Below are 26,024 nucleotides of genomic sequence, written 5' to 3' on the forward strand. Positions count from 1 at the left end.
GAGGACTTTGGACCACCAAGCAACAGACCAGGTCTGTTTTTCTTTAGCCCAGGTAAGACACTTCTGACGTTGTTTGTTGTTCAGGAGAGGCTTGGCAAGAGGAATACGACATTTGAAGCCCATGTCCAGGATCTGTCTGTGTGTGGTGGCTCTTGATGCACTGACTCCAGCCTCAGTCCACTCCTTGTGAAAGTCCCCAACACTTTTGAATGGCCTTTTCCTGACAATCCTCTCCAGGCTGCGGTCATCCCTGCTGCTTGCGCACCTTTTTCTTCCACACTTTTGCCTTCCACATAACTTTCAATTAATGTGCTTTGATACAGCACTTTGGGAACATCCAACTTCTTTTGCAATTACCTTTTGAGGCGTTCCTTCCTTATGGAGGGTGTTAATGATGGTTTTCTGCACAACTGTCAGGTCAGCAGTCTTTCCCATGATTGTGATTCCTTCTGAACTAGAGTGAGAGACCATTTAAAGGCTCAGGAACCCTTTGCATGTGTTATAGCTTAATTAGCTGATTAGAGTGGGACACTTTGAGCATAGAATATTGCACCTTTTCACAATATTAACATTTTCTGTGATTGTGGATTTGGGGTTTTCATGAGCTGTAAGCCATAATCATCACAATTATGACAAATCACGGCTTGAACTATCTTGCTTTGCATGTAATGAGTCCATCTCATATTAGTTTCACCTTTTAAGTTGCATTAGTGAAATAAATGAACTTTTGCACGATATTCTAACTTTTCGAGTTTTACCTGTAATAATGTAATGTAATGTAAAAATGTAATTTCCCCTTCTATGGGGTACTCACATTTTGTGGGCGCTACAGTTCACCACTCTTTACAAAGTCAGCAGTAATGCTGAAGTAATGTGTCCTTTGCTGAGAACGCTCCACTGCCTCCCACACCGTCCTGTCCCCTCCCCATTAGAAGTTTAAGGCTGGGTTCACACATATGCAAAATGGATGCGTCTTACAAATACTTGCCAACAGTCTCGATTTTCCTGGGACAATCACGATTTTGGGACCCACGTCCCGATCAGAGCTCGTCCCGAATAATTTCTCGGGATTTTGCCTTTGTCCCGGGAAAATTGGGAATGTGTTAGGGAAAAATGGCCGACGGGCTACAAAAAGATGGCTTCTCCCCTCTCCACTGAACACACACACACGAGAAAGCCAGGAACTGCCGGGAACTGTAGCTGCTGCTGCTGTGGGGCACTGAAGTAAAGAGGGCTCTGTTGCTGGGGAACACAGATCTGTAAGAAGGGGTCCGCTGCTGGGGGACACCAGATGTAAAGGAGGGCTCCGCTGCTGGGGGACACCAGATGTAAAGGAGGGCTCCACTGCTGGGGACACAGATGTAAAGGAGTGCTCCACTGCTGGGGACACAGATGTAAGGAGGGCTCCACTGCCGGGGACACCAGATGTAAAGGAGGGCTCCGCTGCCGGGGACACCAGATGTAAAGGAGGGCTCCGCTGCTGCCAGCTGCTGGGGACACTGAAGTAAGGAGGGCTCTGTTGCTGGGGGACACAGATCTGTAAGGAGGGCTCTGCTGCTGGGGGACACCAGATGTAAAGGAGGGCTCCGCTGCTGGGGACACCAGATGTAAAGGAGGGCTCCACTGCCGGGGACACAGATGTAAAGGAGTGCTCCACTGCCAGGGACACAGATGTAAAGGAGTGCTCCACTGCCGGGGACACAGATGTAAAGGAGGGCTACACTGCCGGGGACACCATATGTAAAGGAGGGCTCCGCTGCTGGGGACACAGATGTAAAGAAGGGCTCCGCTGCTGGGGACACAGATGTAAAGGAGGGCTCCGCTGCTGGGGACACAGATGTAAAGAAGGGCTCCGCTGCTGGGGACACAGATGTAAAGGAGGGCTCCGCTGCTGGGGACACAGATGTAAAGAAGGGCTCTGCTGCTGGGGACACAGATGTAAAAGAGGGCTCCGCTGCCGGGGACACCAGATGTAAGGAGGGGCTCCGCTGCCAGGGACACAGATCTGTAAGGAGGGGCTCTGCTTCTAGGGGCACCTGATGTAAGGACAGGCTCTGTTGGGGGCACCTGATGTAAGGACCGACTCGGCTAGGGCCCCTAGCCGAGTCCGTCCTTACATCAGGTGCCCCCAGCAGCATCCGTCCTTACATCATTTGCCCCCAGCAGAGTCCGCCCTTACATCAGGTGCCCCCAGCAGCATCTGTCCTTATATCATTTGCCCCCAGCAGAGTCCGTCCGTACATCAGGTGCCCCCAGCAAAATCCATCCTTACATTAGTTGCCCCCAGCAGAGTTCGTCTCTACATCAGGTGCCCCTAGCCTAGGTTTTTAACAACCTCACCTATGCAATGTATTTCCTTTTAGAGCATCTCCATTTTACCCCCTGAAGATGACCGCCCTCCACAAGGTCAAAACGCATCAGGGTTTTATCATGTTTAGCATTATTATAATATTATTATGCCATGTTCTTGCATGTCTGCCCTTACGGCTTAATCAATATGCTGTCAATCAATACGTACATGTTTTTATTGTTACTACTTGACAACTTTTTGGTTCAATATAATAGATATGTTTCCTGTGAGACATAAAAATAAAAATAAAACCTTTGTACCAATCCAACATTATTTACTTTTTGCTGTAATACAAAGCCCCCGGGGTAACGTTTCCTTTTTACAACAATTTGGGGTGTGCAGCGCTTCACCCACTTTTCAGCATCGCTTTTCCTATGCTAATATATTGCGTTTGTGTGCCCTACAGTGAACTTGCGTTTCATAAAAAAAATGGAACTACCACTATTTTATTCTGTAGACTGTTTGTTTTCACAAAAGAGATAACGTTTTGTGTTTTTTTTTTTTTTACTTAACCTCCTGGGACCCGCGCTATAGTCGAATGACGGCTACAGCGCGGATCCCAAAATCCAACAGGACGTCAATAGACGTCCGCCCCTTTTGGGCGTTCCCCCTGCGCGCTCCAGAGCGCGCAGTGGGGAAACTCTGTGTTGGCCGTGTCCCTTGGACACAGCCAATTACAGATCGCCGCGAACGGCCAATCAGAGTGGCCGTTTGCGATGCGATCTGTGCGGCCAATGAGAGATGATCTCATATGTAAACATATGAGATCATCTCTCATTGCCGTTTTACACAGAGACAGCGGTGCTGTCTCTGGAGAGGAGACCGATCTGTGTCTCTTGTACATAGGGATATAGATCGGTCACCCCCCCCAGTCACCCCCCTCCACCTACAGTTATAACACGATGCAGGGTACACATTTAACCTCTTCCTCACCCCCTAGTGTTAACCCCATTCAATGCCAGTCACATTTATACAGTAATTAGTGCATATTTATAGCACTGATCGCTGTAAAAATGTGAATGGCGCCAAAAATGTGTCAAAAGTGTCCGATGTGTCCGCCATAACGTCGCAGTCCCAATAAAAATCGCAGATCGCCGCCATTTCTAGTAAAAAAAAAAAATAATAAAAAATAATAATTCTGTCCCCTATTTTGTAGGCGCTATAACTTTTGCGCAAACCAGTCGCTTATTGCGATTTTTTTTTTTTTACCAAAAATATGTAGAAGAATACGTATCGGCCTAAACTGAGAAAAAAAATGTGTTTTTTTTTTTAAATTTGGATATTTATTATAGCAACAAGTAAAAAATATTGTATTTTTTTCAAAATTGTCGCTCTTTTTTGTTTATAGCGCAAAAAATTAAAACCGCACAGGCGATCAAATACCACCAAAAGAAAGCTCTATTTGTGGGGAAAAAAGGACGTCAATTTTGTTTGGGAGCCACGTCGCACGACCGCGCAATTGTTAGTTAAAGCGACGCAGTGCCGGAAGCTGAAATTTCACCTGGGCAGGAGGGGGTATACGTGCCCAGTAAGCAAGTGGTTAATCTACATTCGTAAAAAAAAAATTTGAACGTGTGTTCCAAAAATGGCTCTGGCAGTGAAAAGGTTAAATGGGTGGCTGCATGGAGCACACTTCCCTGCACACCTACACAGATCACAGTGTCAAAACATCAATTCCCCGCCCACCTGAACCTAGCCCCGCCCCAGAAACTGAAACACCACGCTCGCCTCGGCGTAGAACCGCCCCAGAACTTTAAACTTCCACGCCCGCCTCAAACCTAACCACGCCCCATTTTTTATGGCGTAGCAGCACACACCCGGACTGGGGATTCCGGAGTGCGTGCGTAGCTCCGCCCCGGATACGCCTGAAGGGAACCGGGTGGACGGAGTTCGGTATGAGGAAAGCCCGGATGTTCCGGGAGGCGAGGACACGGCCATGAAGAGCCCAGGGAATGGAGAAAATGATGGTGGCCAGGCCGCCCCGCGCTCTGCGGCTACAGCGGACAGCACAGACAACCGTCAGTAATGTGTACACTGTGTGCCTTCTGTCTTCTCACATCCCTTCCACTGACAGGACATTACATTGTGTCTTCTCATGGCACTCACCCATGGATACTATGTGCTGTACACTGCCCACATCTCTACACTACCTCTGTGCCCAGCAACGCTTTATATTTCACCCCTACAACACCATTCTATATACATTGAGGGGAGCTTATCAGAATCTGGCCATGCCAACCAATCCCCTTCTAGCTTTCATCTTCAAACTCAGCTGAACAAGATGAAGATGCCAGCTGATTGGTTGCCATGCACAACCGCTCTAGATTTTGTAAATTCCTCCGATATACATTTTTAGAATTGTATCTGATATTTGGGGAGCAGTCCTGGGCAGCGTTGCCTTGCAACTTAGTTGTTTGCCTTCCATTCTCCATGAATAAACATGCTTTTTACATAAAAAAATGAAGCTGATGCATAGAATTATGCAGATGTTTTTCATTATGGATCTGAACGCTGCTGCATTGTTCTAAATGGAGCCATTCACACAGGTGTGTAAACATACGCTGAATTCACATCCGTAACACATAGGGGGTTATTTACTAAAGGCAAATCCACTTTGCACTACAAGTGCACTTGGAAGTGCAGTCGCTGTAGATCTGAGGGTGACAGGCAAGGAAAATAAAAAACAGCATTTTAGCTTGCACATGATTGGATGATAAAATCAGCAGAGCTTCCCCTTGTTTCAGATCTACAGCGAGTGCACTTGTAGTACAAAGTGGATTCGCCTTTCGTAAGTAACCCCCAAGATCCGTAAATCTGCTTCTAAGAACGTATTCTTTATACGCTAACATGTATCAACGTGTAGACACATTTGTAAGCGTGTAAGTTTAAGGCCTCTTTCACACGGGCGCCTCCGTGGAACGGATTCCGCTTGCTCAGCAGGGGATTGATCCGCTGAGTGGGCGGATGACAGGTCCGTCTCTGCTCACTGTGCAGAGCGGAGACAGACAGAGTCACGCTCTCTATGGGGAAATCAGATGGCAACGGATCTGTCCGTTGCCATCTGAGCCGATCCGCCAGACATATAGAAAATTGGACCAATATCGGTCTGGATTTTGCGGATCGGATAGCGGTGGATGTCAGCGGACGTGTGTCCGCTGACATCCACCGCTCCATAGAGGAGACTGGAGGGTCCGATCAGGTCCGCCTGAAAAACTGACAGGTGGACCTGATCGGACAGCCCGTGTGAAAGGGCCCTAATGCCCCGTACACTCGAGCCGAAAAATCGGATGACGGATCGTCTGACCTTTTTCGCTTGCTAGTCGCAAGTAGAAATTTTAATAAGTTACTAAAGTCACAAATTCTCATACAACATAAAAAAATTTCGGACGTGATGTCACGTACATTGTATTTTTGGACTACAACTGTACTGATTTTTTTTTTTTTTTTAAATGACAAACATGTTAGGGCCCTTTCACACGGGGCGGATCAGTAATGATCCGCCTCCGTGTGTCCGTACAGCTCAGCGGGTATCCTCCGTAAAATTCCCGCTGAGCTGGCAGCTGACAGGGCGGTCCCCGCACACTGTGCAGGGACCGCCCTGTGTTTCCTCCGCTCTCCCCTATGGGGAATCGGATGAACACGGACCGTATGTCCGTGTTTATCCGATCCGATCCGCAGACGGAAGAAAAATGTTCTTCCGGCCGAAAATGCGGATCTTTGCGGAGGCGGACAAATTACGGGAGTCAGCGGATGGTCATCCGCTGACACCCGCAATCACATAGGGACCCATGTATGTCCCGTTTTCATCCGCAAGGGACGGATGAAAATGCAGACATACGGTCCGTACGTGTGAAAGGGCCCTTATACTCACCTCCACTGTGCAGCTCGTTTTGCACAGAGTGGCCCCGATCCATGTCTTCTGGGGTCCCTCGGCAGCTGTCTCTGGTTCTCCCCACAAGAACTCCACACATTCAAAGAGAGCTTGCATGGTGATGAGTCCTTGCGGGCACGCTCCCGTGATACAGCGAGCGGCTATAGCCGCTTACTGTATCACTCGGCCGCGCCCCCCAGCGCGCGGCGTTATTGGATGTGATTAACAGCAGCGCCAGCCAATGGCTCTAGCCAATCAACAGCCAGGCTGAGCGGCGAATTTACCGTGAATTTCAGGAGTTGGACATAGCTGCGATTGATCTTCTAGCCAATGGAATTATAATGTAAAAAAAAAGTGTTAACTTCCTGTGTGCGAGTGCGATTCCAGAACGATTTACTTTGATGTCTATGGAGACTAAACGCTGTAAACTCGCACAAGACCTTTTCTCATCGCATTCGTAGAGGAATTGCAATGCATGTATGTGAACGACCGTCATTGAAAACAATGACAATGGATGACAAATTTAGAATGTTTTTGACGCATCACATTCGTTATGAACTCGCATCAGTGTGAACCGGGCCTAAACAAAAATCGTACGATCTGGTATGGTACGAGATCCATTTTTTGCAGATGTGTTTTCATTCACATGACCATAAAAGAAAGCATATACACGTGTCTTTTAATTACAAATCTGAATGTGCAGCTTCATTATTTTCAATGGAGTTATTCACACAGGTGTGTAAACATGAGCTGACTTCAGATCCGTAACACAGAATCCAAAAATCTGCATCTAAGAATCTACGCTTTGTGTGTTTGTATATAAACACATGTATGCTGGTTTGTAACCACAAAAACTAAAGTGATTGTAAACGATCACCTTGTAAACAACCTATTCAGTTTAAAATGGAAATGAAAGGCAAAACATCTTTGTGTAGCTATAAAAAAAAAAAACATAATACTCCTCCCCCCCCCCCCCCCCTTTTTTTTATTTTTATAAGTGATCACATTCCCTCTGTTCTCAGCTGCTGGGGGGAGAAGAAGCAACAGTACCCTAAGCTTCCCAGAGATTGGCTATGTAGTGGAGCGTGTCGGGACAAGTCTGATCATTGGAGGAGGAGAGTACACTGAGTTCCCAGCACAGCTAGAGAATGGACCACAATGTGCTCTCCTGCTTAGTGTGGTCAGTTTTTAACAATAAATCTGAGGGACTAGCAGGGACATTCACTCAAAGGCAGCAGTACAGAGGAGAACAGGAGACTTTCTCGTACAAGTACATTGTACAGCAGGCACATATCGGGGCTATGAAGTACTTTAAAGCGGGGGTTCACCCTATAAAATGTTTTTTTTTTTTCTTCTAGCATAAAATTAGGCATAGTAGCGTGAGCTACTGTATGCCTGTCTTAATTTTTTTATCCCCGTACTCACTGTGTAATCGTACATAGAAGATTCCGACTGCCCGCGGGGAATGGGCGTTCCAATCCAGACGGAAGGTGATTGACGGCCGGCTCTGGCGCGTCACGCTTCTCCGGAAATAGGCTTGGCTCTTCACGGCGCCTGCGCATAGTCTGTGCGCAGGCGCCGTGAAGAGCCGAGACCTACTCCGGCTGTCTTCGGGGAGCGTGACGTGCCAGAGCCGGCCGTCAATCACCCTCCCTCTTGAAAGGAACGCCCATTCCCCGCGGGCAGTCGGAATCTTCTATGTACGATATAACAGTGAGTACGGGGATAAAAAAATTAAGACAGGCATACTGTAGCTCGCGCTACTATGCCAAATTTTATGCTAAAAAGTTGTTCTGCAGGGTGAAACGCCGCTTTAAGGCTGGGTTCACACTGTTGTGCGGAGCGGTTCACAGCAGGGGTCCTGTGCTTCCCTGTTCTCATTTTAGGGACAAATCAGACCTGAATTTTTGCCCAAATACAGCTTTCATATTTGTAAGAAAAAAAAAATGTAAATGCATTTTTTACAGACTAGTGAATGCGTCCTAAGATGAGTCCCTGTACAGAAAATAAATACATTCATGTTCTGTTTTGTTCTAGGTGACTATGTTCAGCTGAAGGTTCCTCTCATCCAGCAGTCTTATCACTGGGATTGTGGCTTGGCATGTGCGCGTATGGTGCTACAGTAAGTTATTCTGGTTGTAGGACTTTTATTAGCGATTTCAGGATTCCGATATACAAAATCTTAAAAAATATCTACTTTTTAAGGCTGCTTTCACATTGGGCAGTGGAGGTGCGGTGACGGTATAGCCGCGCTATTTGTAGCACCGCTATACCGTCGTATTTACCACGTTATTGGGGCGATAGCAATGCGGTTTTAACACCCACTAGTGGCCGAAAAAGGGTTAATACCGCCCGCAATGCGCCTCTGCAGAGGCGCATTGTGGGCGGTATTACCGCGGTTTCCCATTGATTTCAATGGGAAGGCGCGGTATGGGAGCGGTAAACACCCCGCTCCTATACCGCTCCAAAGATGCGGCTAGCAGGACTTTTGGAGTGGTCCTGCTACCGCACCGCTTCAGTGTGAAAGCCTTCGGGCTTTCACATTGAAGCCTGCAGGGCATGATTTTTTCATGCTGTATAGCAGCGCTATTTTTAGCGCTGTACCGCATGAAAAACGCCTCAATGTGAAAGGGACCTTAGGGTTATATAGGCAGTTTCTAAAGAAGTCTTTCTCCCATTTGACCCAGTGGTGGTGCTCTTACTTTTACACCTGGTATGACGACAATATGATTTGAGTTTATTTGAGTGAGGGGACTATTGTATATTTGTCCCTACTTTGGTCAGCTGCTTAAAGGATAAGTTCACCTTTGGGAACATGTTATATTTTCAAGCCCCCCCCCCCCGTAAAAGCACTACGGGGAGAATTTCCTCATACTAGCCGTCAATTTTTTTAGATCAGCGAGGCTCCTCCCACACTGCCACATCATTCATTCACATAGCTCTGTGTGGATAAAGTTTGTGGCTGTCGGCTTGTAGTTCTCAATGAACTACCATAGCACTGTGGATCGCTGTGCTAATTAATTGACAATTCCTGTCAGTGTATATGCTTGCCATATGGGATGTACGGGGACACACATACACAGAAAGATCTGCAGGAGGCCTGCATGGCATCAGCGATCTGCTGGTCACTGGTGCAATGCTTTCCTAAATAAATACGTTTTTTTTTTTTTTTTTTATAGTGCATTTTTTTTCTTTACTAAAGCAAAGTAGATTAATCACTAATGTGATTAATACACGCTTCGATTATATATATATATATATATATATATATATATATATATATATATATATATATATATATATATATATATATATATATATATATATATATATATATATATATATTTTAATACGAGTGATAGAGCTGCACGATTCTGGCCAAAATGAGAATTACGATTTTTTATTTTTTTTTGCTTAGACGATAGATCACGATTCTCGCGGCGTAACATCATTTTTCACATTAAAACAAAAAAAATTGGGCTAACTTTACGTTTTTTTTTTATTCATTGAAGTGTATTTCCCCCAAAAATTGCATTTGGAAGACCACTGGGCAAATACAGTGTGACATCAAATATTGCAGCAATTGCCATTTTATTCCCTAGGGTCTCTGCTAAATATATATATGCACAGTGCCGATCCTGACCTCCCTGGGACCCTAAGAAAAAATGACATGTCACATTAAAGTTAAGAGGGGGGGGGTTGGGTGCTTTAATATCACATTAAATATTAAAGTTTAGAAGCGGGGGGAGGGGGTGTTCTGCTGTCGGAAATTACATCTTACGTTAAAGTGAGAAGTGGGGGGTGCTGACTTCTTTCCTCTTCTCCCATGCAGCCAGCGATTTGAGAAGCAGGGTGAGGGCCGAAAATGACTTCTCACCAGGCGGGGCCTCTATTAATTTAGGGGGCTCTCCACAGCTTTGCGGGGCCCTAAGCGGCTTGCATAGTGAGCCTATAGGGCGGATTGGCCCTGTATATATGTGTGTATGTTTGGGTGTTCCAAGTGATTTCCCCTCAAAAAATATTGATTTTAACTTAAACAAGTGTCAGAAAAAGATTTGGACTTTAAGGCCTCATTCACACTGGGCCGTTCGGGTCCGTCTGTCACGGACCTGAACGGCCGCTCCATGCATCGTTATGGAGCGTCGGATGTCAGCAGAGACATGTCCGCTGACAACCCGACCCGCTAAAAACAGACGTATGGGGGCCACGTCCCCATCCATCCATTTGGATCAGATCGGGTAAGATCTGATGAAAATGGACATGCTGTCCGTTTTCATCAGATCGCTCCATAGGGAGACAGCGGTGCCTGACAAGCCCCTCCCTGCTCAGTGAGCAGAGAGGAGCTTGTCATCCATCGGCTCAGCGGAGATCTGCGGACTGATCTCCCGCTGAGCAGGCGGACTCCGTAGCGATGGAGTCCGCCAAGTGTGAATGAGGCCTTGGTGGTTAAACTTCCTGAATTTACACACAAACGTTTGCTCTAAGGCCCCGTACACACGACCGAGTTTCTCGGCAGAATTCAGCCAGAAACTCGGTCGGAGCTGGATTCTGGCGAGAAACTCGGTCGTGTGTACACTTTTCAGCGAGGAAGCCGACGAGGAACTCGTCGGGCCGAAAAGAGAACATGTTCTCTATTTTCTCGTTAGTTAATGGGAAAAGTCGGCCCGCCAAGTTCCTCGGCGGCTTCCACACTGAACTCGACGAGGAACTCGATGTGTTTGGCACGTCGAGTTCCTCGGTCGTGTGTACGGGGCCTTAGAAGGAAGTTAGATACAATGTTTCATGTTGTTAAAAAAACTTGGCAGACTGCTCAGACTTTGTTTACACACACAGAAGTTTATCCCTTTGATCTAAACTTGGCAGACTGCTCAGACTTTTTCTTTTGACAGCTAAGTGAGCAGATAAATTCTCTCCACTTGTTATATGAAAGAATCGTCAAACTCTGCATTGGAGATCTCCGGGGGATTTTATCGAGATCACAATTTTTTAATGATTAATTGTGCAGCTCTAACAAGTGATGTGCAATTCTATCAAATAGATCAAATCCGTAAACAATCAAATGGGCATACCGTCCCTTCCAATCAAGTTAGATTTGATTCAATCAAACTGAGTGGAAATTATTAGTGCTGCTTAGATCGGTGGCACTAGGATGCTTGTTGGTGAATTCAATTTCCATCAAATTTGTGAACTTGAATGGTAAAATTGGAGGTGTAGTTGATAACATCAATTGAGTGTGTGTGTGTATAGCCACCATACATTTCAGAGTACTGGGAGACCAGGCTGAATTCGGGGAGAATGAATCTCCCTGCAAGTCAACTTTTACTGATGTGCTGTCTGCCTGCAGTGCTGCTAATCCTGCCCCTCTTTTATTAGTATTCCTACCTTGTAGTAGCAGTCACTGTGGCTGAGAGGAGGGACCTCACCAGGGATTTCAGAACATCAGCAAAATATATTGCCAGATATACACTGCTCAAAAAATTTTTTTTTGAATCAGAACTCCTGGGATATTGATCTGGTCAGTTAAGTAGCAGAGGGGGAGGGGTGAATACAGAGGGGGTTGTTAATCAGTTTCAGTTGCTTTGCTGTTAATTGAAATTAACAGGTGCACTAGATGGGCAACAATGAGACGACCTCCAAAACAGGAATGGTTTTCAGGTGGAGGTGTCTGCCATTTCTTTTCCTACTCATCTTTTCTGACTGTTTTTCACTAGTTTTGCATCTGGCTAGGGTCAGTGTCGCTACTGGTAGCACGAGGCGATACTTGGACCCTATAAAGGTTGCACAGGCAGTCCAACTCCTCTAGGATGTCACATCAATATGTGTCATTGCCAGAAGGTTTGCTGTGTCTCCCAGCACAGTCTCAAGAGCATGGAGGAGATTCCAGGAGAGAGGCAGTTACTCCTAGGAGAGCTGGACAGAGCCGTAGAAGGTCCTTAACCCATCAGCAGGACCGGTATCTGCTCTTTTGTGCAAGGAGAAACAGGATGAGCACTGCCAGAGCCCTACAAAGTGACCTCCAGCAGGCCGCTGGTGTGAATGTCTCTGACCAAACAATCAGAAACAGACTTCATGGGGGTGGCCTGAGGGCCTGACGTCCTCTAGTGTGCTCTGTGCTCACTACCGGACACTGTGGAGCTCAATTGGCATTTTCTATTGAACACCATGGAATTGACAGGTCCGCCACTGGTGCCCCATGCCTTTCACAGATGAGAGCGGGTTCACCCTGAACATATGTGACAGACGTTAATGGGTCTGGAGAAGCCGCAGAGAACTTTATGCTGCCTGTAACATCATTCAGCATGACCGGTTTGGTGGTGGGTCAGTGATGGTCTGGGGAGGCATATCCATGGAGGGACGTACAGACCTCTACAGGCTACACAATGGCACCCTGACTGCCGTTAGGTATCGGGATAAAATTCTTGGACCCATTGTCAGACCCCACGCTCACCTGATCTAAATCCAAAAGAACACCTGTGGGACATTGTTTCGGTCCATCCGGTGCCGCCAGGTTGCACCTCAGTCTGTTCAGGAGCTCATTGATGCTCTGGTCCAGATCTGGGAGGAAATGCCCTAAGACACCATCCATCGTCTCATTAGGAGCATGCCCTGATGTTGTCAGGCATACCTACAAGCACTTGGGGGCCATGCAAACTACTGAGGACCATTTTGAGTTGAGCAATGAAATTTCAGCAAAATGGACTATCTTGCTGCATAATTTTTCACTTAGATTTTCAGGGTGTCTTTGAATTCAGCCCTGTAGGTGGATAATTTTCATTTCCATCTAATGATGTGCAATCGTTTCATTCCTAACACATTACCCAGTCAATATCAGTATAGAATATCCAGTATGAGATTTTTGCCCGTTGAGATCTGATATGTTTTCAAAGTGTTCCTTTCATTTTTTTTTGAGCAGTGTAGATATAAACACTGAATGTCTATTTTGAAAAAAATATAAACCAAAAAAACACCAAGTGACAGATGTGTAAACAAAAAAAAGGACTGATCAATATAAGAAAAAAGTCCAAATTGTAAATGGTGATGAAAACTTGATTGATGTATGCGACTAGGTGAATAGTCCTAGATCACACTTGAACATGATGCACACTTGTAGAAAAACCGGCACCAATATTGCAGCTTACCAGATTAATTGAACCCTAATGAGCCTACGCCCAGAGGGTCAACAGAGCTGAGTGTATACAATGGATGTGACAGTGTAGGACCAGATCTTCACACGGCAAAGAAACAGCAAATCCACCAATCAAAAGGGAGATATCTAATGCTTGAAGATTATGACCCCCAAACGGTCAAACCATGGACCAGATGTGTTGGAAAAGAGTAATGAAACACATAGCGTAATACCGTAGGCAATGAGCATTTAATAATGGTTAGAAACACTTGCCGTTTCTTGGTGGCGGTTTTGTGTGCATCACGTTCAAGTGTGAATCACCGTTGATCTAGGACTATTCACCTAGTCGCATACATCAATCAAGTTTTCATCACCATTTACAATTTGGACTTTTTTCCTATATTGATCAGTCCTTTTTTTTGTTTACACATCTGTCACTTGGTGTTTTTTGGTTTATAATTTTTTCAAAATAGACATTCAGTGTTCATAACTGTATCCCCACTTAGTGCTACAATTTATATGTTTTACAAAAATAAGTGTGAGGTTAGGAAGTAGTGCAGATTCTATATAGGCCACTTTTGCTGCTACTCCAAGCCATCACTTTTCCAGTGATCTCAACTAGCTTTTGGGTCCAGTGCCAGACGACTGCCCTGTTGCATTGTGAACACCATGGGTTGGCTTCTGGGCACAGGTGCCATTGAGAGAATGCTTTGCATTTAATCAATGATTGTAAAGCATTCTGTAATTAAACACAATGTCTGGTGGCATCGTTCCATGTGTACTGGAGTAGGTCCAACAGAAGCCAGCTGGGTCCAGTTCAGGGCTGACTGGAGCGTTCTGGCGGCGGGGGGACGGGGACGGGTGTCATCCACCTGTCAGAACACAGTACTCAGTATGTATGGGGCTTAAAAGATGAATAAAACTAAAACAATTCAGATGACTAAAATACGACTTGAGCTAAAATGGAATTTTAGTCAAAAGACTAGGACCAAAACTAAATCTAGTCTCTAAATAGCACCCATGCCGAGCAGCTGAGCTCCTGTTTGCAGAATGGAGCAGGGCAGCTGCTTGGCACCAGACCCAAAAGCTAGCAAAGACCATTGTAGTAGGGGCGTCTACAACAGCTGCCTGAATACCCAGACAGTAATTGCATCTGATTGGATGCAGTTGCTGTTTAGACGTTCATTTTTTATCCAGCTCAATCAATTTTTTTAATGGACTTTTGTAAAGCTAGGGGGGGCTGACAGGGCCAACTATGGCTTGAATTTCAGAAGCAATTGGCCCAAATTTGAGCCATGTAGGGCTAAATTAATACTTCCATTTCCTATGCTCCCACGATGTCCTATTGACCTGATGCCCAGGTAGAAATCCCTGTGTAAGCTCCATGTCAATTAACAAAGGACTTGCCCCCATGTGACGGTGCTTGGGCATTGCAATCAACCATTCAGGTACTGTACAATTTACAGTGGGTGGAAAGAAAAACATATGCATGCTCGCCTTTATTTCCAAAAGCTCAGTCTAGTCTACTAAATAGAGGTATAACTATTAGTAGGAGAGGAAGTGGGCTTCAAAGATAAACTGGTTTGTCACCCTAAATGGGGGGGGGGGGGGGGTTAGGCACAGACATGCTTTGCATTAGTATATATTAATGTGTTTACCTGCAATTGCAGGTGAGCTTTTACCAAAATCATATGTATCTGAACTTCCACGTTTTTATTTATTTTGTAGTTCAATCAGCTGCAGGCTAGGTCAACCCCCCCTCAAGCACATGTAAACAAAGGGTCAGGATGCTGGTGATGTCAGTGCCCTGTCATGGACACAAACCCATATTTAGTCAATTACATACATCATCAGTGCGTTATTAGAATCAAGACCGTTGCAAAGTAATTTTGTTTATTTTTTTATATGCAAACAACATTAAAACAATACAAACAAGTTATTCAGACAAAATTGCATAAACCAAAACCAACACTACATAATGAAAAAAGGAAGAAGGGGGGGAAAAAGAGATTGGGGGGGGGGGGGGCCAAAGTAAAATGTTAAGGTATTTTTTTTTTATATTAAATGACATGTAGCAGATATATAGTGTGTTTTTGTTTTTTAACATGTTAATGCATGCCAAGAGAACTCTACAGTTGTGTGAATGAATTATTTTCAATCGTGTTCAGCTATTTGTTTACTCTTTTTCTCTTCTGCTTTTGTCTTGTAGATATCTAGATCTGCTTTGTGAGGATGAGTTCCAGAATGCAATGAAAGAGCTTCAACTCACAAAAAGTATTTGGACAATTGACCTGGCATATCTTATGCACCACTTTGGGGTACAACATCGGTTCTGCACACAGACACTTGGTGTAGACAAAGGATACAAGAATCAAGTAAGTTCTTTTATCAGATGTAAAGGGTACAATGTACAGTATTTTTGCTTCTTACTCACTATCAGCTCTTTGTCTATCACTATACAACATTTACAGTACACAGTGTTTTGTTTTTCACTTAATGCGCAGTGCTGGAGGCTTTTAGCGTAGAATTGTTGGCTGTGAAAAGTTACAGAATTTGAGACCACTGGACTGTGACCTTTATGGCTTGATGACTGTAATTATGCCATAAACGGTTGGTGAGACAATTTCATGTTGACAGTTGCTGAAACTGCTGTTGGCAATAATACATGGGTTTCCTGAAGTGTACTACATCTTATCTGAATACAGCTTTACAAAATATACATTATAGTGGGCAGTTCTGACTATTTAAAAACATATACTAAATTAGAATTGACCTTTCTTTAATTGTAATAACTTGATCCCATCAATGAGTGTCTAACTTTTTTATATATTAAGCAGGCTTTGTCTGCTTATAGATGCAGAAAAGGGTTGCAAGTCACCAGTGTTACAAGATAAGGTAAACTCCAATATAAGTCCCCAAATGCCATGAATAAAATGTGATGACTATGTGTGTTTTTGTTTTTGTAGGTAGTTGGATCATTCTAATCCTTTTGCTACCGATGTGTACCACACATGACAATATTGAAAGAATTAAAAAAAAGCCTACAGCAATAGCAGCCCTGACTTTTGTTTTAAAATGTGCCTCTGGGCTTTCTTTTACAAGTAATATGAGCAGCAGTAAAACCACTTCATCACTTTTAAAAGCAACAGAAGTAGAAGTCCCCCAAAACTCCTCCCGCTCTTGGTTCCTGGGCTCTGCTGCTCCTTTTGGGAGTTCGGGGCCACAAACTAATACTTCAGGATGCCAAGGGGGTGTGTGAGAAGGAGAGATTACATACCTGATCTCTCCTATTTACAAAGCCGGAGGCGCTCTGGTCTGAGCACTTTCAAGTTTGCAGGTGGCAGGTGACGATGTTTGAGTTGTCCTAGTTTTACTACGTGATAGTGCGGAAAAGACATGGGGGTCTAATGAACCCCTAGACCCCCTTTCATACTGAGCCGTGTTGGCGCTGTTTAAGCAGTGCTTTTCGGAACGCTATGCGTGCGTTTTAACCCACTCTTGCGGCTGAAGAAGGGGTTAAAAGCGCCCGCTTGTGAAACGCTTTTCACACGCGTTGAAAGCTCTGTCCATTCATTTCAATGAGCAGGGTATTTTGGGATCGCTGTATACAGCGCTCCCAAACCGCCCCAAAGATACTGCTTGCAGGACTTTTCCTAAAGTCCCACAAAGGCACAGCTTGAGAGTGAAAGCTTTCATGTATGGGAAGCAGTTTTCAGGCGCTTTACAGGCACTGAAAAGGGGTCTAAATGTTTCTATTGAAGCGAACCTATCGCCCCACAATACTATTCTCACACTGGAAGCTTTTCGGCCCCCTTGTGATGGTAATAAATGTATAAGTCAATTAAACAATTGGCTTAAAAACCCCCAAAAAAGTGTAGGGGTGGCCAATCATGCCCTTGCGCACATATGTAAAAGTTTGCACACCTAGGACACATTTGCGTACATAAACCTCATTAGTGTAACCCATATTGGGTATGGACACACACTAATGAGTAATAGTTTTACTGAGTTGTTTATGGGTAACACTCACACACCTCATAGTGCAGTATGATTGAGGAAAGTTTAATGAGCAATATAAACAAATAAAAATAGTGCACTCACAAACGTGGAGGGTGCGGAGGTATGGCAGTGGTAGAGACAGTCCATGTGGGTATCGCATGAGTCCCCTCCTTGGCCACCGTCCAGGAATAGAATGGGCTGCTCAAAAAAAATGGCACTGCCAGCAAGGATGAATGGAGACGCCTCAAGATTCTGAATCTACAGCCGAAAGCCTCCTGCTGCCACCGCTATTCTTCCCTGCCAGGGGACCTGCTTCTTTGTCAACTTCCTGTCATGCTTTACTGGGGTTTTCTTGCCTTTCTCTGGATCAACTGTGGGTATGGGGTTGTGTTTATAGGATTGTAAAATTATTTTTCTTTCCCCCCCCCCCCCCCACAACCAGCCTAACTATTTAAATATGAAGGCCAAATGTAAACAAAAGAATGCCGACAATGGGGAAAAAAACGGTGGGGTTCTCCAGCATGCCCTCAGTCAATGATGTCACAAGGGGTGACATCACTGGGGGGGAAACTGCCTACTGTCATTTTTTTACACTACTTTTCTTTTGGTGAATGAGTAAGGGTGCTATATACCCCATACTCATTTACATATGATGGGGGCCAGGATCTGGGGTCTTGTTAATGGGGGGGATTCCAGATTCTGATAAGCCCAAACCTGCCTGCAGACCTCCAAAACAATTGGCCAGGGTTGTGGGGAAGAGGATCTTGTCACCTCTGCCCCAAAGCAACCCCCCCCCCCCAATGTTGAGGACATGTGGCCTTGTATGGCTCACCTGCCCCCCCCCCCCTCCTCCTCCTCCTGACCTGCATGCTCAGATAAGGTGTGCAAGTGCGACTTTTGTAGGTTTACATTAAAGTCTATGGCCCTCAAGTCACATGAAAATCAGACCAAAGTTGTGTAGGAACTTCTTTAAAGTTGCTGCGTCTTTGTTGCACAGATATGAGCGGTACTCATTGCGAAACATCGGGTGCTACTTGTCATGCAGCTTTGGGGTCCAAGTACAAGTGTGAATCGCATACATCCTCTCCCAGTTCAGGACTATCTTGATCCAACAGCTACCCAGCTTATTTGTAGCCCTGCCCATCATCTTTACAGCTGTGAGTCTAATTGGGCTCACGGCTGATTCACCTAACATGCCTTCCTGTGGGTGACCACATACCGTTTCACAGGCTCTCCTAGTGATTCTCTTCTGGCATTCAGCTTTTAGGCTTGAACTATTTGGTATCTATTTACTTGACACAATCTCATCTGTTTCATTTAACTAAAGCATTGGGTATTTTATAGTGTTTGTACAAAAAACATTTTTATTTATTTTTCCCCCTTTCTAATGCCGCGTACACACAATAATTTTTCGGGTTGTAAAAATGACTTTTTTTTTTAATGTCATTAAAAACGATCGTGTGTGGGCTTCAGAGTATTTTTCGGGTTCTGAAAAACGGGCAATTTTTTTTTTTTTTTTTGAACATGCTCTATTTTTTCAGAAACGTTTTTAACGTTGTCGTTTTTCGGGTTATAAAAAATGGTCGTGTGTAGGCTTTAACGACGTGAAAAATCCGCACATGCTCAGAAGCAAGTTATGAGACGGGAGCACTTCTGGTAAAACTAGCGCTAGTTCGTAATGTAGTAAGCACATTCATCACGCTGTAACAGACTGAAAAGCGCGAATCGTCTTTTACCAACACAAAATCAGCTAAAGCAGCCCGAAGGGTGGCGTCATCCGAATGGAACTTCACCTTTATAGTGCCGTTGTACGTCACCGCGCTTTGCTAGAGCATTTTTTTTTCACAAACGTTTGTAGGCAAGGCCGTTTTAATGATCGGGTTGAAAAAAACATTGTTTTTTCTAGAGCCTGAAAAACGTTGTTTTTTACAATCCGAAAAATGATCATGTGTACGCAGCATAAGAGTTTTTAGGCTTGATATGCAGTTGAGCAAATATTGTGTGTGTAAAAAAAAAAAATGGCTGCCATTTTTTTGTTCTATATGTTCAATGCTTTCCAAAAATAAAAAAGGGTTTTAGGGCCAGTTCACTCCAGACGCAGTTCTGTGTGCATTTGTTCTGCAAAAATGCATGCACAGTGTTTTCCATGTATTCCAATGTCTCTAGTTCACACCATTGCAGTCAGTTTCCAGTTCAAAAACCAACTACAGCCATTGGAATACATGGAAAACAGTGTGCATGCATTTTGTGCAGAAAAAAACAAACGGAACTGCGTCTAATGTAAACTGGCCCTTAATGTGCAAAAATAAAGAAAAAATGCTCTGGAAAGGGTTAAAGTGCACCTGTGCACAGACTTTAATGTTCAAAGTATTTACATATTCTTATGAAGAAGTAAAGTGGCTGTTTTTAGCGCTAAAAATAGTGCCTGTGAAAGCTTGAGTGCTTGCAGGACTGTATACACCGCTTCTAAAACACCCTGCCCATTGAAATCAATGGGCAGCGTCTGCAAAGCGCTTTGGCATTGGTGTTTTGAGGGTGCCATTAACCCTTTCATTGACCGATAGCGAGGGTTAAAAGCACTGCAAAAACTACGGTAAAGCACCGCTAAAAATATCAGCGCTTTACTACCTCTGCACCAGTGTGAAAGTGCCCTCAGAGTTTGTTCAGTAGATGTAATTAATGGTAAAGAACAATGTTTAACTAAATTCCAGATATTTATGTGAAATAATTCTACGCACCAGTTTATAAAAAGCTTCAAGGAAAAAGTGGGAAAAATCGCCCAAAGTGAAGTGCAAATGTGCCGCACTATTGCTCAATCAATATAAATTACGATAAATCATCCAAAATATACAGTCCAAAACAAAATAAAGAGTACATGTATGAGTCCACAATTCTGTCCATATGAATATAAAATCTGGTGAAAACCACTTTAAGCAAGTGCTGAAGAAATGTGAAAGCCTAAACCTCCACACTATTCCCTTTGGGCATGCTGTCTATATTCATATGGACTGAATTACTTGACTCGCACGTGTACACTTTTTTAAAATGTTTGTTTATTTTGTTGTGAATTGGATACATTGTCGTGATTTATTGAGCAATAGCTCAGCACACACTTGGTTATACTGAAGCCGGTGACTTGTCCTGAATGTTCCACTATGGGGGAAGTTCCTTCACTGACTGCGCAGGCGCAAAGTTCCCGACGGAAATCCCCGAACCTCGCCCGGCATCCAGGCTCATTCTTTAACATCCCCGTGGATTGGAGGATGTTAAAAAAAGAGCCAGGAGGCCGAGCGAGCGAAGCGCTCGGACGTGAGGCCGACTGGCCACTTTCCTCTAAGTCCACGTCGCCCTGGATGCCGGCCGCCGTTCGGGGATTTCCGTCAGCAAGTTTGCACCTGCGCAGTGCTTAAAGGAACTTTCCCGATAGCTGGAACCATCTTAGCGCATCAGTTCGCGCATGCGCTGGAACGTCCGTTATACCTGGAACCAGCACGGCAGATCACCGGTTCAGTTCTTTGTGCAGGAAAAAGCTGACAACAGTTGGGGAAATACCTGGGAAGTGACGTCATGCATAGACATAGTGGGGCTTCTATTGTCAGATGCCTCCCCTACCCACTGCTGTCTGCTCAGCCTGGGACCAGACCAGAGCGGCTTCAGAACAGGTAAGTATAGTGATCTTTTCTTTACAGGGTTAGATAGATTAGGCTTTCAAGTAAGAGTAGGTTTAGAGTTAAACTTCGTACACGCGCTTTGATTTTTCAGACAATAGAATACAACATCAGAAGTGACGCAATGTGTTGAATAGTTTTGTATGAACTCTTTTGTTTCTGAGCATGTGTAGTCTTGATCTTGCAAAATTTTTTTGGAACGAAAACCGTACTAACGGAAAAAAAATATCGAATGCTTGGTTCACATCGGACAGAAATTTTATAGTCTGCACACCCAGCTTTTGTCCCATGAATAAGAAAAATCTGTTGTCACAAGCACTGTACTAACGATCCGAAAATCGACAGACTGCTCGTCGTACAAATTTTTCCTTCTGCTTTTTGTATCGTGTGTACAAGCCCTAAGTTAGGTTTTGCCTTTTACTTCCACTTTAACCTCTAATTGCTTAATTTTTATGTCTTATAACCAATTTCAAATCTGTTCAGTCATTCTACAGAAAGCACTTTGATGCAGAGGAGAACAGAGTAAACCAGCTATTTGCACAAGCCAAGACTCAAGGTGTCAATGTGGAAAAAAGGTACATCTATTTACTTTTTTGTCAACCTACAATTTAGATATGCTGTTTTGTGCTTACACATTTTTTTCTGTTTACACAGGAGTGTTACAATACAGGAGCTGCAAAACCATCTTTCCCAGGGACATGTGGCCATAGTACTAGTTAATGCTGTTTTGCTATTGTGCGATCTGTGTCCTAGCCGTGTTAAATACTGCTGTTTTCTCCCGATCGGACAGAAATGTTTCTGCAGAAGTAGTGATTACCAAGGCCACTTTATAATACTTTGTGGTTACAAGAAAAGCTCCGGCAGTCTTTTCTACAACAATCCAGGTTATGCTGACCGTGAGTAACTTGATTTTGTATTGTAACCTATTTTTGTATGAGTAATAAGAAACCTCATTTGATAGTATTTTATGTATATCTGCCTTCAGGATTGTGTCGGACAAGCATCACTAACTTTGAAGAAGCTCGATGCAGCTACGGCACAGATGAGGACATCCTGTTAATCTTTGTGGGCAGCTGACACTAGGATGGAATATGCAGCACTGCAGATTACTTTCATATATGCAGAACTAATTCTGCTATACAGAGACATTTTTTACATCTACAGAGTGAAATAAAAATAACCTCATGGATAACAGCTGGATCCAAAATGCTCTCCAGGGTAGACTTCCACCACTAGATGGAATTGTGTATGTAAAATTTACTGAGCACAATAACTGGGGTAATTACCTTTAGTACTATTGCAGTAGTCAAGCGCAGGCTCTGTAAATTAAGGATAAGTGCACTTTTTACACACCTTGGCACCTTAAATCTATCCATTCAAATCAAGTAAGTTTACAGATAAAGGGTACCTTTTATTTTTGCCTGCTGTTCACTGAAGGCACTGTTGGAAGCCTCAATCGTTTTATTTTTGATGGCTGATAAAGCCCCCTGTACATCTTTGACTCAGTACTGCTGCATAAATGGCGCGTGCATCTCCAACATCCCTCTGTGAGCATGCTGCCAGTTCTCCATCTTCTGTATGAATGAATCGGCAAGCACATCCAAATGCTTTTTGGGGATCTCCTGCTATAAATAATGGACTCACGTGTACTGTCTACTTCCTTTTGGAGTTTCTAGGGGAAAATTATTTTATAATTTTAAGCTACTGGGTATAGGTCAGCCTGGTATGAGGTGCAACAAAGTTTTAGATTTTTATGATTGAGGTGTACTTATTCTTTAGTTATGACTTTTGTAGTATGCTGTGCCTATTGTCTGTCTGGTTAAAACTATAAGCTGAGACTGTCAAGGGGGCCTCTGTTCTCTCTGCTTCTTCCATCCACAGGCTAGGGTTTATTACAGGATATCAACTTGATTTCATAAACACAGAGGGTGTGTACATATTTAGCACTGATCTATAAATTGCAGGCTATCTGCCATATAAAAGGTGAAGGACGTATGCAATCAACAACAGGCAACCATATTAATAAAGTAACATTTTATACATATATAGATGGACACTGTCCTTGTTTTATTATGTCATACCAATCTATTTTATTTTTATTGTGTTTCAGCAATATCAAGTATTCCCAGTCAGTAAAGGATTCCAGTGTATGTTGACCGTACAGTTGTTGGGTACAAACAATACTGATTAACGTGTACCTGTCAGGTCTGCATAGTTTATAAAGTAAATGCATTGCCTAAAAGTTGGCATGAAAAAGCTCACAGCCTTGCCCATACCCTAGGGAGCCCTCCAGTCCTAGCCACACAATGTAGGACATCAATTTCTCTGACATGGATCTTCTTACCTTCCACGAACCAATAACAGGGCTGTTATTTGCATCTGTCTTATTTGATAATTTAACAGCAGAGACGGGTCAAAGCCTTCAGTAAAATTTGCACCTGTGCTCAGCGGGGTCCTCCTGGAATGCACATTTTCCCTACGTTCACACATATGCATTTTGTAGTTTTCAGAAATGCACTACAGTCCATGTAACGTGGTTTCCTATGGTACACTTTCACATCTGTATTTTTTGATGCGCATTGTGAGTTTTTTTTAAAAAATAAATATGGGGGGGGCAGCGTGGGGTCCCCCTAATCCATAAGAGGCCCTTTGGGTCTAGTATGGATTTGTAGAGGAACCCCATGCCAAATAAAAAAAAGTGGCACCCCCCCAAATTCATACCAGGCCCTTATTCGAGCATGCATGTTGTCAGGAAAGGGAGGGGAAGAGCGCCCACCCCAAAGCACCTTGTCCCCCATGTTGATGGAAGCAAGGGCTTCTTCCCCACAACCCTTGGCTGTTGTGGTGGAAGTCTGCAGGGGGATTATTGAAATCTGGATCCTGCCCCCCCTTATGTGAATACGTATGGGGCACCTACCCATTCACCAATAAAGTGAATACAGACGGTACAAGAGTTTTGACAAGTCCTTTTATTAAAAAAAATAATGTTCCTTGATCCATCATTATTCACGACACCTCCGGACCTATAGAAAGGGGGGGGGGGGAGATCCGTCCGTGACAAAACGCTCCTGCGGTCTACCTGCCCTGCCGTGTGATATTTCTTAAATAGCTAAGGGGCAGGGCTTTCCTAGCCATCATGATTCAGTTGCTTTCCAAGTCAGTTGAAACAAGTGCACATTAGAAATTCTGACTTTACTGAGCAGCAGGATTTTTTCATGATCAATGGCCTAATTTATTGAAGCCAGATACTGCCAGGTAGCTAGCATTTTCAGGAGGTCAGTAATTGCAGCCCACATATTTTAACAGCAGTATAATACTTTTTGGGTATGAAACTTTAACACACATGGTTACAGACCTCCAAATATGAACTACCAGGTTATAAAAAAATTATTTCTGTCTGCATGGCACTGTACCACCAAGGTTAGGGTTAGCACAATATAAAGATGGTTAGTCTAGGCCAATGATGGCGAACCTTGGCACCCCAGATGTTTTGGAACTACATTTCCCATGATGCTCAACTACACTGCAGAGTGCATGAGCATCATGGGAAATGTAGTTCCAAAACATCTGGGGTGCCAAGGTTCGCCATCACTAGTCTAGGCTGTCAGCCACATTGTACCTCTGCCCTTCTGTGATGATCATGTGTCACTGCGTTTTGCATATCTGTAGTCCGAGGAGCAGCTACAAGTATTTAAGGATGTTTATATATTAACCCCCCACATATGTTGGTTAACTCTAAAGCTGAGTATACATCTACAGAAATTCGGGCGATTCAGCAGGAACTGGCCAGATTCTGGTACATGTCTCTGTTTAACAGACTGGTCCTGCTGGAAAGCCAGCATACAGCTAATGGCTGCAGCGTTGATCTGTCTATTCTGAGGGGGGAAATTGTGTAGGAGAATTCTGAAAAGGTCAGTTCATGCAAAAAAAAAAAAACTCAAACATTTTGCAACTAAAGGAATTTTGCAATAAGTGGTTAATAATTTAACTTGAGTAAATGTCAGACTGTGAGCATTTATACAACATGCCTAATAGAAGTAATATCTGCTGAAGGGGGCAATGCCAGATTTTGATGCCACTGGTGTACGTGCTTTTTCCCCCACATGATATTTATTGATATTTTTGCTTTAAAAAGATTCAAAAGACATTTTTCTTCAGGTTTCCTGTATTTTTATTCAGGTATCTTCTGATTAGGCACAGTTTACATTTTGATCTAATGCAGGGCTTGACAAATATTGCTTTGAATCTAGGAGCCATTTTTTTTTTTTTTTTTTTTAAGCGTTGCTCAACAGCAGTAAGGGCAAAGCAAGTAATTTTGCGCCCCCTAACTTACAGAAGAGCGTCCAGTCAATAAACCCAGCGTAATGCAGGGTTATAGGCTGGATGGAAAGAATGGCAATGAAAACCTGTTATTGGGAAACTGCACTGTTAGACCCCCTGTTCACACCTGGACATTTTGCGATTGTGGCAAAATTGCTGTGATTCTGCCCTCAATTTTAAAATGCACTACAATCACAAAACACGAGTTTGATGTGTCATTTTCAATGGCACCTACAATGCGTTGCAGTTTTGTTGCGATCTGCCGCACAGTTAATCATGCTTTGCATGAAGCTTGTCACCCAAAAAGAAGCTTAAGCTACTTTTGGGCGACAAGCTTCATGAGATGCTATTTACCATGCAACAGTCATGGTAAAGCTGCGCCACGTTTTAGGCCACCAAAATAAAGCTCTATTTGTGGGGGAAAAAAAAAAAGAATGCCAATTTTATTTGGGAGCCACGTCGCACGACCGCGTAATTGTCAGTTAAAGCGACGCAGTGCCGAATTGCAAAAAGGGGCCAGGTCCTTTACCTGCATAATGATCCGAGTCTTAAGCTATTAAAAAAAAAAAAAAAAAACGCACCTGTACTGAAATTGCATTAAAACCAGAATGACATTGCAATTTAAGTACACATAGGTGTAAACCTAGCCGCCACGGAAAACTGCCCCTTGGGTGGGGTTTGTCAAGCCCT

The 26,024-nt window shown here is 43.9% G+C and overlaps 1 protein-coding gene across 2 annotated transcripts; it reads left to right on the forward strand.

The window, feature by feature from the left end:
• The first annotated feature begins 4,135 nt into the window (after window positions 1-4,135).
• GUCD1 (guanylyl cyclase domain containing 1) lies at window positions 4,136-23,060 on the forward strand. 2 transcript variants are annotated; one of them, XR_005748640.1, is made up of 7 exons: window positions 4,136-4,368; window positions 8,259-8,343; window positions 15,557-15,722; window positions 21,498-21,589; window positions 21,669-21,910; window positions 22,000-22,418; window positions 22,452-23,060. XR_005748640.1 is itself a non-coding variant. In XM_040349427.1 (6 exons), exons 1-6 carry the CDS (start codon window positions 4,287-4,289, stop codon window positions 22,089-22,091), a joined length of 759 nt encoding a protein of 252 aa, XP_040205361.1. In that variant the 5' UTR covers window positions 4,136-4,286; the 3' UTR covers window positions 22,092-23,060. The 2 variants fall into 2 exon arrangements, 1 of the variants encoding a protein (XP_040205361.1); XM_040349427.1 differs by having other exon boundaries at window positions 22,000-23,060.
• The last annotated feature ends 2,964 nt before the right edge of the window (window positions 23,061-26,024 follow it).

This window comes from Rana temporaria, chromosome 1 (assembly GCF_905171775.1).
Source record: "Rana temporaria chromosome 1, aRanTem1.1, whole genome shotgun sequence".
In the NCBI taxonomy this organism is placed as follows: Eukaryota; Metazoa; Chordata; class Amphibia; order Anura; family Ranidae; genus Rana; species Rana temporaria.

What these genes read in the sequence shown, in the direction of transcription:
- GUCD1 (XM_040349427.1), top strand. Translation starts at nt 4,287, where the DNA reads ATGAAGAGCCCAGGGAATGGAGAAAATGATGGTGGCCAGGCCGCCCCG. An exon ending in GGTGTCAATGTGGAAAAAAG is followed by an intron (nt 21,590 to 21,668) that starts GTACATCTATTT and finishes CTGTTTACACAG; the next exon opens with GAGTGTTACAATACAGGAGC. An exon ending in CAATCCAGGTTATGCTGACC is followed by an intron (nt 21,911 to 21,999) that starts GTGAGTAACTTG and finishes ATCTGCCTTCAG; the next exon opens with GATTGTGTCGGACAAGCATC.